Source organism: Gymnogyps californianus, chromosome 5 (genome assembly GCF_018139145.2).
Source record: "Gymnogyps californianus isolate 813 chromosome 5, ASM1813914v2, whole genome shotgun sequence".
NCBI lineage: Eukaryota > Metazoa > Chordata > Aves > Accipitriformes > Cathartidae > Gymnogyps > Gymnogyps californianus.
The window spans coordinates 57,408,126-57,421,965 of record NC_059475.1 but is presented as its reverse complement, the minus strand read 5'-3'; the positions used below and the strand labels follow the sequence as shown (position 1 = coordinate 57,421,965).

Sequence of the window (13,840 nt, the reverse complement as noted above, 5' to 3'; positions counted from 1 at the left end):
TAGAAATTAAGTAGATTTCAATTTGACGGTATCTTTCTAAGCAATCTGTAGTCCTTCTGAAAAAATTCTTCTGAAAGTCTAATTCTGTATATTAATTACTTCTTAGTAGTGGGGTCTGTGGGAGTTAAAATTATTTTGACCTTGTCCTGGTGGTATTCCTTCTTCCCCCCCCCAAAAAAAAAACCCACAACAAATACATGTATTAAGGCCAGAACATAATGAAACTAAGATTATTTTTTTTTTCCTCTGGCATTTAATATTCATTTTTGTCTGAAATAAAATAAAAATGAAGTTTTAGAAAATACTGACATGTTAAGCTTTTCTGAAGATTCTTATTTTTTAATAGGTAGCTGGTATTTCATTTGCTTAACCTGACTTAGAAGGGTTTTCAATGATGTCTGTGTGCTAAACTATGTTATACTTTCTTCATCCTTTTTACCTGGATATCTGTTTGGAGTATTGGGGCTTTTATTCCTCTTTATTCTGTTAAGCAGAAAATTTAGTGATACTGATCTAAGCCAAAAGTTTGCAAATTGAAGAGAAGCGCTTAACAACATATCATGCATGCGTCAGGTGATGACACTGGTTTCCAGTTCATGCAGTACATAAGCTTTTTTGGGAGCGAGGGGAAGAATAAATCCTGACTCTTACAAGAGTCTGCACATAGATGAGAGCTGCTGCCGCCAAGCAGTAGCTGTGAACTACTCTGAAGCCTGCAGAAATAGCTGACACCAGGTTTGGGATGTGTGGTGAGAGGTATGTGTGTAGTGAAGGGTTGGGGAAGCAGAAGGTGACATGGGAGTGGGTCCTGGTTGAGGTAATGGAAGGTATGAAGGTTCTGTTGCAAAGAGTGCAGAAGAGGGTTGGGACTGCAATCCTGATTTGGGAATTGGTCTGTGTGTGTCTTGGAAACTTAGGAGCTGCTGCTTCTCCTGCAAGTGGTATTGCCTTCTACTGTTACTATAGTCAGTGTGATCTTTAAGAAAACTAAGTTTGGAAACCCCCAGCCTAAATGATTGCTTCAGGTTGGACTACAGCCAATCATATATTGATATTGTGAACATTGACCATCTAATGTTTTTAATTTTTGTAGATGGGCAGTTTCCTCTGTTATGACACGGCAGAATCAGATTCCAACAGAAGATGGTTCCAGAGTTACATTGGCTCTAATACCTTTATGGGACATGTGTAATCATACTAATGGACTGGTAAGGATTTCTTCAGTGTTGCTGAAAGGCTTTAGGGCTTAAGTATTAAGCCTTTCAACTGCCGTAGAACAGTTTAATAACACGCTTCATTATGCTTCTTAACACAGGTATTTTATCCTCCCAAGTGACCCTAAAAAACTAACATCTGAAAGAAAGATTTGTCAATTGCTTAAATGTCTTAAGATAGCTTTTCAGGGAGAACTTTCTTCATCTAGAGAAAACTTTAGAAGTGATTGGATACTTGCATACAGTTATGTCTCATATACATATAATGTACCTTTAAAAGTTTTCAGTTACATGATACCTTTTTTCCAGCCACGTTTGAATATTCTTCTGACATGGAGTTTTGTTTCTGATGGGCTAAAAAAGATTCACAATACTGGACAGATTTGTTCCGAGAGTAGGAAAGCAGACAATGATGGAGGTTGCCTCTTGTAGCTACCACTAGGGAAAGTGGTTAGAAATTTGCAACCAAGAAATACTGCCTGCTCTCCTAACCATGCCCGAAGAGCCTTATTATGGAGACAGCAACAACAAGAACAAAGCTTAGTTCAACAAAAACAGTACATCTGTTACTACATCAAAGAAACAAAATGCAAAAATACTACTTTAGGGCATATTAAACATTTAAAAGGTGACATATGTATATAGAAAGTCAGACCTGTTGACATTTTGGCTTACATGAGCTAGTTCAGAAGATGAGGTCTTGATTTCATTAACAGGCTAGTTAATGTTGAAGTGAGGAAATGGAAACCCGAAGAGGATAGTTTATCAATGTTATTTAGCCAGTCTCATGTACGTTTCAAAACTCATACCCTCTAATGGTGTTGCCAGTAGACAGTATTATTTATTGTAAGCAGTGAATATGACCATACTATTAAAGTAATCTGGCTCTTTTGTGGGAGAGTTGACCTGAGTGTTAGGACAGCAGCATGTGTTAGTATTGTTGGTATAAGAAAAGCCTGGTTTAGATGAACAAATTGTAAAGCAAGTTGTTTTTCACTTGACATTTAGCTAATTTATTGTTACTATGACTGTACCAAATACAGCATGGTAGGCTAGGCTACAAAGTTGCAAGTGTTTGAGGGTTTTTATTTATTTTTCCTTATTAAAAGGTGATTGTGGTGTTCTTTAACAGTGATTCTTGCCTTTCACTATTTGTTATGCAATCTCATACCTTTGATTTAGCAATAAAGCTTGTACGAGAGCCTGCAGTATAAAGAAAATTGCTTAAAATTTAGAAATGTGTATTTTTGTAATGTAAGTCTTAGCTGCAAGCATCAGTACTTCCTGTACTCTTTTCCTGCTGGGCATCTCTTTCAGATGCTTTTGCAGAGACTTGTCTGTATTCATTAGACAACTCTTAATGAATGCCTTCAAAGTTGGGATTAGAGGAAAGAGGAAGAGAATTAAGGTTCTGGGAGGGGAAAAAATTAAGTAGCCTATATTAAAAGAGCAGCTAGTTACGTTTGTTTTAATCATTCAAAGTTCTATTTAAATTGATAAAGTAATTTTTATTTTTATTATGCTCTTTAACAATGGGTTTGATATGGAGCCAGCCTCTGGAGCCAAACCTGCTAATGCAGTAGTATATCAGGGTTGGAAACATTTTTTTTTTTTTATGCTGAAGTGTGTCCTAAAGGGCGGGAGGGGTGGGGGCAGTGCTGAAGTTAAATATTTTGTATGTATATACAGACTTCACTCATTTGTTTCATATTTCTACAGAAAATAGTTTAGGTGGTTATAGATTTAGGAAGGATACACAACTGTAATATTGATAATGGGCTAAGAAAAGCTACTAAACCTATTTTTGTTGTGTGTTAGTTTCCTTGTACTGTTAGAGGAAAAAAAACTGCTAACTGTAAGCTGTCTGTATTGTAGTTTATATTGTAGGGTGAGATGAGGGTGGGTTCCGCTCTAATCATAGTGCATCCCTTTAAAATACATGAAGAGAATTGTTCTTCGTTGCAGGAAAGTAAGAAACAAAAGATGGCATTGTATGTGCCCCTGTCTAGTGTATTCCAAACATAGTGCCGAAATACTTCTTGAGTCAGTCAGCTGCTATATATCCCTGTTCTTGCTTTATTCAACAGGGCCCCTTTCCATGAGCTAGATAATAAAATGCTCTTTGGGTTTTAACTGGAGCTAGGTCAATCCAGCTTTTTCTTGCTTCTGACACTATTAATTAGATCAACCTGCTGCTAAGAACTATATCAAAATGGTTGTCTTCATGCATTTCTCATTCTTATTCTTTAGTGGGATTGTATTTTGACAGTCAGAGGTTGATTACCAGTTCTGACAGAGCTTTGAATAAGCTACATTCTGCCTGTTGGGCTGGGTCCATCCTTAATCACTGACCAAGCAGACTAGTGCATGCTTTATACGCAACTTGAAATTCATGTATCAGTCTGCTTCAGAAATAAAACTGAAGGGATGCAATTTGTCAGCTATCATGTGGGAAGAGAAGTAAACACCCTGTTAATTCTCTTACATGACTGCTATTAAAAGAAAGAGGAAATAAGAGTCTAGCACTCCATTATGCTTTATAGAAAAGCCTTTCAGAAGCGCTGCTGGTTTGTTTTTTTTTTTTAAAAAGGCAAAAATAAAAAACAATCCAAAAAATGAGCAGTACTCTAGTGAAGCATGCTTAAACTGACAGAATCCTTGTCTTAACATACTGTAATTTCCCCAGTCCTTGAAAGCCTCCTGTTCTGCAGGCATTTCAAGAGACTGGAATGGACTTTTCACGTTCAGAAGTATTTCATTCAGTTTACACACTAAGAAAATTTCAGGACAGGTCAAGTGCTGTCAAGAGCTCCCTTTTTTGAATGGAAGTTACAATTTTTCAGAACATGACTGTATTTGAACTTGGAAGGTACATTTGTCATAGCGAAGGTAAATCCTCTAGCACTTGTAATCTGCAATTCAGGGTTAGATAACCTTCTAAACGAGAGGTCTTAACTAAAAGTTGTTCATTTCAGCATAGTGAGTGTACAGGAATTTCTGTGTTCAAGTACTACAGCCTGTGTTTTTCAATAGGCCATATTGCATGACTCTCGTGTTCTCTTCTGATCTCAACATACCACAAACCCATTGATAGACCTGAAATGGTGGCATCCGCATGCAGAGCAGTTCTGCAAGCCTCTGCAGGGCCAGGCTGCCCGTACTTGGGGCTGCCATTTTGGATTTGCTGCATTGGAGAAAAGTTCCCCGTGCTCACTTCGTAAGCATTGTTTTGGCTGACAAATGCATGCTTGATGATGCAAGCAGCGTAAAACTATTAACATGTAAACCATCAACCAAGCTTTCAAAATAACCCATGGAGTTCTGTCTCTGGACAAACTGCATCAGAGATGGGAATCGGGGTATACTGCAACTCACATGTCAGTCAGCTTACAAAAAAGTATGTTTTCATTTACAAAGCCTGAGAGAGAATCTTTGGCTGCTTCTAGGTTTTTCCCCAGGCCCAGAGCATGTTCTTCCATAAGTTAGCTCTGTCAGTACTGAATTCAGAATACCTACCATAAAAGTTGTTTCCTGATTATTCAGCAGCTTATGTTCCATCCTGTGGCTGCATCTGTGCAGGCGTCTTTGGTAATGCTATTCAAGAACATGCTATTTGTCACTTTAAAAAAGTATTACACTTCTAGGATAGCTTTACTTGTTAGTGTGACCCCTTTACAGTTTTGTAATTTTTTTTTTTGGAGAAGTACAGGTTTGTTAAGAGAGTTTATCCTCTTCCATTGACTGCTACCATCAAAAAAATCCTTTTAGCATTTTAAGAGTATTACTTAACTTTTAGATAAAGGGATTATTTGCAAGTAAATTGTAATTCTCTGAAGATTGTATCCCCTAAAGATCCACCGTTATCTAATCCTTTTTCATTGAGAGATCAAAAATGTGCTGGCAGTTGAAGGATAAAGCACAGCATATAGAGCTGACAGTGCCTTGCTTCCTTGGGCCTCATGGGAGTGACTGAAAGCTCCAGAACTTTATAACAAGCTGATGGCTTTAGCACGGGACTGTCTGTGGTCTATGGGAGGGTACTTTCCTCAGAGCCTTCTGTTCACTTCAGGTAAGTTATTTCCTCCGTTAGATTTCTTTAATGCAGAGATTTTTGAAAAAGAGATTGCTCGGGAATTGTGAAACAATCCCTACCAGCTATATTGTATTGTGCAGAGAAAGAAATGTATGCAACTGCTATTGTTAATATCTATTTCCAACAGGACAACGTTTTGTCAATGGTAGGAGAGAGAAATATAAAATGCTAAAGGTGCTTTTGTTACTCTTTCCTTGGATAGATCACTACAGGCTATAATTTAGAAGATGACCGGTGTGAATGTGTAGCACTTCAAGATTTCAAGACTGGAGAACAGGTAGTGTGAACAGTTACCTATGTAATTGTTCTTTAATTAAGTTTTGTGGACACTTGGTAACTCCCTACAAAATTTTAATAGCAGAATGGTGTGGATTAAGCCCTGCTACATTTGAATTTTATTATGCTGAGATAATTTTGTGTGAAAATACTACCAAACCAAATAAGTGCACATTTTTCAGAATAAAATATTTTCTATCACTTGGTAGACTCCAACTTTAGGAGAGTTTTGATTCCTCATATTTTAGAGAACTAGTTGAAATATTTAATCACTGGTAAATGCACATACACAGACACTGAGTTTGGTATTCTGGATGAGATTAATAAAAGGCTATATCCGAAGGACCAAAGATAAATATATTTTAGATTTGGGGCGTCACTTTGTCTGCAACAGCAGATTGTAGAGTCTTTCTTAACAATGTTGTTGGTTTATGTTTCTTGTTAGTCTTCATTTAACAAGAGGCTGAATGCAGTATAGTTGCCAGTCATTTTACCCGTGTTGTCATTCCTATGCTTAATGAAAATGAAAGGACCTAAAAATGTACTCCCTCCCTTTCACACAGGCATGCATGCATGTACACACCCCTTTTCATCCTGAAACAGAAAGTACGAAGGGAGAGTCTTGCTAAGATGCATGGAACAGTTCAGAATCCAGTATTTTGTTCAGAATCCAGTATTTTGTTCAGAATCCAGTATTTTGTTCAGAACTGCTGAGAGACAAAAAAGAGTGTTAAAAATAGTGATGCATTGAAGACAGTGGTTCCAGGAGTGTAGGACATCTCTGGTAGGAGGGTTCCTGTGCTGTGTCAGCAGCCAGCCTAAGCCCTCAAGTGTAGTAGCACTCCATTTTTCCTACTGCTTGTGCAACTGCAGTCAGCATGGCCAGAAAAAGAATTTGTCTATGAAACATCCTGAAGTGTTTTGTAACTCAGTCTCTGAGTTATTACCTTTAGTGTGTTATTTTGCCAGTCTTACACTTTATAATATTTTTATTTTTCTTATGTATTGTTACTTCTTTTTTAACAAAGATGTGTCTGAAAAATTTTAAGTATGTCTTTCCAGAGGTATATTTATCCTCATTGCTATGCTGGGGTTTACAGTGAATGTATATTTTTTGTGTTGCTCTTAGAATTTGTTATGGTAGTCAAGTATTTGCTGTTTTTTTCCAAGACCGGTATGATGAGTTAAGAGGTCCACAGTTTTTCCAGAAGTGATCCAATTTATAATTTTCCACAGCTGGCAATGGATGTGTCATATAGCTGTTCTGGCTGCTTTCTCCATTTCAATTATAGAGGCTTCCTTTATTTCGATTTTATTTTAGTAGTTTCACTTTGTCTGCTATTTATCAGATTTTTTTAAATTTCTGTGCAAACTTGAACTGTTATCGACATCATTAAAGCACTTTAATTATATAATGCTTCAGTCTTTTAATATACTGTGCAGATGTTATTTCTTACAGTTTCAGCAGGAAGAGTGTATGATCCCTGCTTTTACTACTAAAAATGTGAGGCAGCAGAAGTCCACAGAATCTATCAAACACTGGCCTTGAATAAAGCAACTTTCTCATTCTGTTTAATTGGCTTTTTTGTAAAACAGTCTTAGAGTGTAAAAGCATACTGTGTAAGAGCATACTGTATAATCTATACATGATATGTGACTTTTAGTTTAATATGAGATGTATCACAGTAGTTTTAAAACTGAGAGGGTTAGCCACTCTCTCCTTAACCACTGCCTTAACATACCTAGGTGGGTCACTTGTTCATTATACGAGTGTGTTACAGTATAATGTTTACTATAATTTAATATCACACTTAAGCATTTAGTGCTTAGGATAAATAGTTCTAATCTAAAATTGAAAACAAAGAAAGTAAATGGCATCGTTACTATTGCTGAGCCCTTAAGAGAACACTGTGTCTTTCTCTGTCAGCTAGACAGTAGTGGAAACCTACAGGTATCCAGAGCATTACTGTACCCTAAGGTTAAGAAGGGAGTTCTGTTACTGTTGAAACTTTTTTTTCTGATTGACAATTCCGTTATCAAACAGAAGGGGAAAAATCCTCTTGGTGCAGGAGAAGACAATTGCTACTCTGACCTCGTCCCGCGTACTTTATACAGCCTAGCCCTGTATTAAACACTTTTTGCAGGTTATATTTAGGAACTTCTTTTTTAATATGAATTAAAGTAACCTATATGCTTTAGATAAAGATTTCAGAGTATAACACAAAAATAAATACTGGCTGAACACAGATCAGATATCTCTGTACGATATACTTTGGAATATCCATGCCTTAAGGTAACATTAAAACAAAAGCAAACTTGATCCATCAGCAGCGTAGGTTACTCTTTTGGGTGGACATATGGGGAGGAAAATGACCCCAGAAACACCATTTCTTTTAATGGGCCCTCCTTGTCTCAGATTTTTTAGCCTTTAAAAGGCATAGGATCTTTGAAAGCTTATTTCCATATACTGATATTTTATGGCAGTGTGAGAAAACAAAGCATTTTTATTTTAAAGTATAGAATAAGAACCTCTTCTCTCCTTTCAAAGTCTCTCAGTTACATGGATATGTTTACATCTACCTCTAAAGTATAGTGCCACACTATATACAGCATTTGAATTGATACCAGAAAACAAAGCGTATTTCTTTATATAACCAAATATACCTTGTACTCAAATAGTAACTCTTTCAGGAAATAACTTTCAAATTATGTCAGTTTTGTGAGCTGATCTTAAGCTTTTTTCCTGTCCCTTCACTTCTCTTTTCATCCTTCTAGATTTACATTTTTTATGGCACTCGGTCAAACGCTGAATTTGTGATCCACAGTGGTTTTTTCTTTGATAATAATTCACATGACAGAGTGAAAATAAAGCTTGGCGTGAGTAAAAGTGACAGGCTGTATGCTATGAAGGCAGAGGTCTTAGCTCGTGCTGGTATCCCAACGTAAGTAAAACACAATGCCGTGGGTTTTTTAACATTTCCAAAGTATTTAGTGTCCAGTAGGGTATGTATAAAGCTGTTCTATCGTAGTTTTCTTAGGTGTAATATTTCTCCTGTTTGTATAGCAAATTAAAGTTATTGTAATAATATTTACAGAAGTTCTCTGAGCTATATTATCATTTAATTTGGACCATTTATAAGAAAAAAAGCCTTTGCTTTAATAACCATTTGAACAAAAACAGAGCAAGGATTAATTTGAAGCAATCTGTGGTTTTTCTTTCTTTCCTATCCCTTGCAGACATACTACAATGCTCAGTATGTGAACCACAGCATTTTCCTTTAGTATTTTCAGTCCAGAGGGTACTGTTAGGAGCAGCAGACGTGAAACATTGCATTTTCATGAATTTATTATGAAAGCTGTATAAAAATAATTGTAAGTGTAAAATTGTAGAGATAATTGTTCTTTTCAGATACAGGTTAGGGAAACTTTTCTTCAGTTTGAACTAGTATTACCTGATTTTTTAAAAGTTACTTTTGTAACAGTGCATTTGTTGTATACTTTAAGGTCTTTTATGTTGAAATAAGTTCAAAGGTATGACAACAGAACTTGCATTTACTGTTGTTGTTTGATTGTTTCTTTTATTAGTTCTAGTGTTTTTGCCTTGCACTCCACTGAGCCTCCAATCTCTGCCCAGCTTTTGGCTTTCCTTCGAGTGTTTTGTATGAGTGAAGGTAAGATGTTTTATAAAGATAACCTAATTTATGTTTGTTTTGGGTTTATTGTTTGGTTTTTGTTTTTTTTAAATGCAGGAACGTGATAGACATTTATATAAAACATTAAGCTAGAAGATTGGAAAAGTTGAGGTTAAAAAGGGATTTATAAGCTAGTGAGAAACCCAATCTTTGGCCATGTTTTCTGAGGGAATATTTCAGTATCATAGGCCTTTCTGGAACTCCTAAAGCATGAGGTGATGCAATTTTTTATTTTATCTCCCAGACTATTGTGAATGAGTGAGCTTTGGAGCTTGATCTTTAGTTCTTAGGTTTAAAAATGGTTCAAAGAACAAGATCATGTGAGACCTAGGGGCTTACATGCTTAAAATCACAGCATATTAGCCATCACTGCTAGATCATTTAGGTATGGAATTGGAATATTCTGTACTGTAGGAGAAATATGGAAGAGACATTTCAAAGTTGAGTATTTTCAATATTTTGGTAATTCATAATCTAAAACAAATTTATGTATTTGCAAACTGTCTTTGTAGTGTTTCTCTTATGTTAGGAGTTTTTTTGGGGAAAATATGCGTACAATTAATAAATATTCACCTAGTTGTGCATGTGAAACTTCTGATTAAATGTTTGTAATAACTGCTTGCTGGTTAGATGCAGTTTTGGAAGTTATAGATGTGACAGTTTTTCATGACAGTGAGAGAATTCCCTTGCAGTTAAGGATGCTGTGCAGATGATGTGGATTTTGATACGAGTAGCAATACTGAAGTTAAGTTTTTGCATGGGCTCTATTTGCTTTCTTTAATGAAAACAACCTACCTTATTTAGTGTCATGCCTTCACTGCATCCTGTCATCCATCTTTTAGAACTTATTAAGAAATTAGAATAGAATACTTCAGTTGGAAGGGACCTACAACAATTATCTAGTCCAACTGCCTGACCACTTCAGGGAAGTCAATTCAAGTAAAGAAAATTTTAGGATGCTGATGAGGGGGTGAATTTTGGCTTGGAGAAGAAAATATAGCTAGTGGACATTTTAATTGCATTTCTCTGATATATGGTTGTGCTCAGATTATTCTTGGGTCTTAAATAGTGTGTAAGAAAACTATTTATTGAGAAACTATATGCAAGTGGTTTGTGAAGTTTGTGATAGCTGCTTTGCAAGCGTGAAATTTGGTAATTAAAAGATTAATGGAATCTGCGTAATGTCAAGGAGCTGATTAAACATTTTCTGCTCTGTGTGAGGTTTGTTTGATGGATGTCTTTTCTGACCAACTGTAGGGAGTTTCTGCTACTGAAGAAGATTACCAAAACAAATAGGAAAAATAATTCCATTGCTGTTTGCACACTTTCTGGCTTGTTGCCTTTATTATGAAAAAGGTCGCTGAACTCTTTAAAGAATTACTCCCTTTTGTTTATCAAGTCTCACTGTCAGAGTTACGCTGTGTATGAGAGGCTGTGATATATAAAGTATCTTTATTTCCGAGTGGAGCAGAAGGTCCATTTTCTGCTAACCTCAAGACTTCCAGTTGCCTCTTTGAGGAGAATCCTAGAAATAACCAGCATATCTGATAATTCTTATTTGAGGAGAGTTTTTTTTTAGCTGCTCAAAGCTATAGTATTGAAAATAAATCTTTCTGCAATTTGTCAACTGACAAAGTGAATGATGAGATTGTTTTTTAACAGATTGGTTTTATACTTATTGCAGAAGAGCTGAAGGAACACTTGATAGGCGAGCATGCCATTGACAAAATCTTCACTCTGGGGAACTCTGAGTTTCCCATTAGCTGGGACAATGAAGTTAAACTTTGGACATTCCTAGAAGCCAGAGCATCCCTACTTTTGAAAACCTATAAAACAACTGTGGAGGTAAAATTATCATTATATGTAATTTAAGTGTCTGAAATGTTCTGTGTTACGATTGTAGGAAAAGATATTTTGTCCCCCATCTTGTCTTTACAAACTTTAATCTGAATGTTAGTACATAATTCATTCTGTACTTTTTAAAGTGTAGAAACAGATTTGCATTATCTACAGAAAATCAAATAAGATTGCAAAAAAGAAAATTTTGTTAATGTAATTTTGTTAATGTATTTTTTCTTTGATTCTCCAAATAGAGGCTACTTGCTTTTTCTCTGCAAGTAAAATGGGGAATCAGTTTCAACTTGTTGTCTATTAGTTGCATTCTCCAGACTGCAAAGAAATGTGCTACTATTGCAAGTGTATAAGTGAACCTACATGTTTCATACGTTTGTGAAATCTCCTGACTTCGCTTGTTATGCAGGCTGATCTATGTGGAGAAATTTTTGGCTTCTTTATGAATTCTTGACAAATTTCACTGGGACTCCATGCAGACCCTCTCATTCATATATGTCCATTTGGCTCAGCCTGAAGAACCTAGTGACACTTATTGTTAATGTGTAGAGAGAAAAGTTGAGGGATTTTTTTGTGTTGGTTGTTGCTAACAAACTTGCTTTTTCTTTTCTAACAGGATGATAAGTCCTTCCTGGAGACCCATGACCTTACTTCACATGCGATAATGGCTATCAAATTGCGCTTAGGTGAAAAAGAGATCTTGGAGAAAGCAGTAAAGAGTGCAGCTGCTAGCCGAGAGTATTATACCAAACAAATGGCAGATGGAGCTCCGCTTCCTAAGTATGAAGAAAGCAATATTGCCTTGTTGGAGAACACTGTGGCAGACTCTAGACTCCCTATTGTCTTGAGAAACCTAGAAGATGTGGAAGAGCAAGGGGACTTAAAGATTGATGAAGCTATTGATGCTGAAGTCACAGAGAATGGGTTTGTAAATGGTGAAAACTCTCTATTTAATGGGACCAAATCAGAAAGTGAAAATCTAAATAAAGAGAAAAACAACAGAGAGACTGAAGATGCCAAAGAATCTTCTTCAGAAAGTACTGATGAGGTTAAAGAATAGTCCTAAAATTTTACTTTCTTGTGAAATTAAATTAGCTGAAGTTTATGAACAGTGCATTTATGTTGGTGTGTTTCTTTGTTAACGTTTCTCTTTCTGCAGAGAAAAATGTTTTTGCTGCTTTATATAAAAATGAATTTTTAAGTTATTTAAAAGATTTAGCATCCCTTTTCAATTAAGATTGCCATCTTGCTTTCAGGCAAAAACTGGGGAAAGAGGTGCCTTTGGAAGATTTTGCAGCCCTTTGTTGAACCAAATGTATTTTCTTCCTGGGGAAGAATTAAGCTCTTCTATCTGCTGTGCTTTTGTTGTTCTGTCACTCTGACTACCGAAATTAAAAGCTTGCTCTGCCTCCTGCCAAGAAAAGCAGAAGGCAGGACTGACTCGGTATTCAGCATGAAGGTGGGAGAGCAGTACAGCAGAAAACTGGATAAGAGGATCAGAAACTTGGGAGACTGGAGGAAAACCTGTTTAAAATCAGGTATGCTAGTCCAGAAAAAGGTAAGGTGGCAACCTTATGATTGGTAGTTTTAAATGTTGATGAGAATCCAAATTGTATACACTTAAAGTGATCTCTGAAGATTTCGGTTTACTTTGTCTTTTGTTTACTGTATAAAAGTATCTCATCTTTCTTCTTCAGTCAGAGTTAGGCTGCTACAATACAACATTCACCAACTTTTAAAGGCTGACTTCTTTTTATTTCCAGGCGATATCTTTTATTTACAAGGTTGGCAGTGCTACTGGAGAGTTTGAAAGCAGACAGGCCAAGCCACAGCTTTAAACTGTACTGTTCAAAGTGAGGTCGCTTCCCAGCTTCTTCAGGTTTTCACAACTAGCTAGAGATTTTCAAAGCTACACTTTTGACTAAACCATTATTAAAAGGAAAATATGATTAATATTCCTGTCTGCTACTCCTTCATTTCCGTGTTGTTGGATGTAACATTGAATGTGACATGGTTACCTGATCTTACTCAACTTAGTCTTTTGGTTAAGATATTAATTGATGCTGTTTTCTTGAAGGAAATGGCAGGCAGGCTAATGTATTTTTGGCCCAAGTCCAGACCACAGCCAAGTCTGCAGTATGCTTTGCCATTTAGATTGTGTCTCCATCTGATGCACATTTCTTGGGATACCTCCACAAGTTAATCAGGTCTACTGTCTCCAGCAGTTTTGGTCACCCTCATACTATATGTTTTTAACTGCTGGGTGGAAACAATACAATCCTAGCACAGTGCAATATCAGAATAAGGGTAATTCCAAGGCTTGACTTTGAAATTACCTGGGTATTGGGAGGAGAGGAGGGCGGAATATTTTTATTTTGTGGGTGAATGAAGAGGAGTATAAAGTGATTTAATTCTGCTCTCAGTATCAAGGACTTTGTCTTTTACCTTTGTATCCTTAAGTTCAAGATAATGGATAGAATGGACAAGCTTGGACAATTGTTTAAAGCTCAATAGATGTTGCAACCTGCTGGTCCAAGATCAGTTGCAGTAAAATATCTTTTGGCATATTCATAGTTTTATTAGATTTTGCTTCTTGTATACTGCAGCTTGGAAAATGTGTTTTTGCATAAATCTTTGGTGCAATACACATGATAAGTAGTGACTTTCTTTCAGGTTGTCATAGCAGTTTTGGTGTTCAGCTAGTATCAGTGAGG

The 13,840-nt window shown here is 36.3% G+C and overlaps 1 protein-coding gene across 2 annotated transcripts in view; it reads left to right on the top strand.

Annotated features, from left to right (window-relative positions):
* Window positions 1–13,081, top strand: part of SETD3 (SET domain containing 3, actin histidine methyltransferase) — a 63,402-nt gene extending 50,321 nt beyond the window's left edge. For both annotated transcript variants that reach the window (XM_050897319.1, XM_050897318.1), the window contains exons 8-13: window positions 1,094–1,208; window positions 5,510–5,584; window positions 8,359–8,525; window positions 9,169–9,254; window positions 10,960–11,120; window positions 11,743–13,081. In XM_050897319.1, the coding sequence (XP_050753276.1) occupies window positions 1,094–1,208; window positions 5,510–5,584; window positions 8,359–8,525; window positions 9,169–9,254; window positions 10,960–11,120; window positions 11,743–12,186 (1,048 nt within the window). In that variant the 3' untranslated portion in view covers window positions 12,187–13,081. The remainder of the gene's footprint in view (window positions 1–1,093; window positions 1,209–5,509; window positions 5,585–8,358; window positions 8,526–9,168; window positions 9,255–10,959; window positions 11,121–11,742) is intronic.
* The last annotated feature ends 759 nt before the right edge of the window (window positions 13,082–13,840 follow it).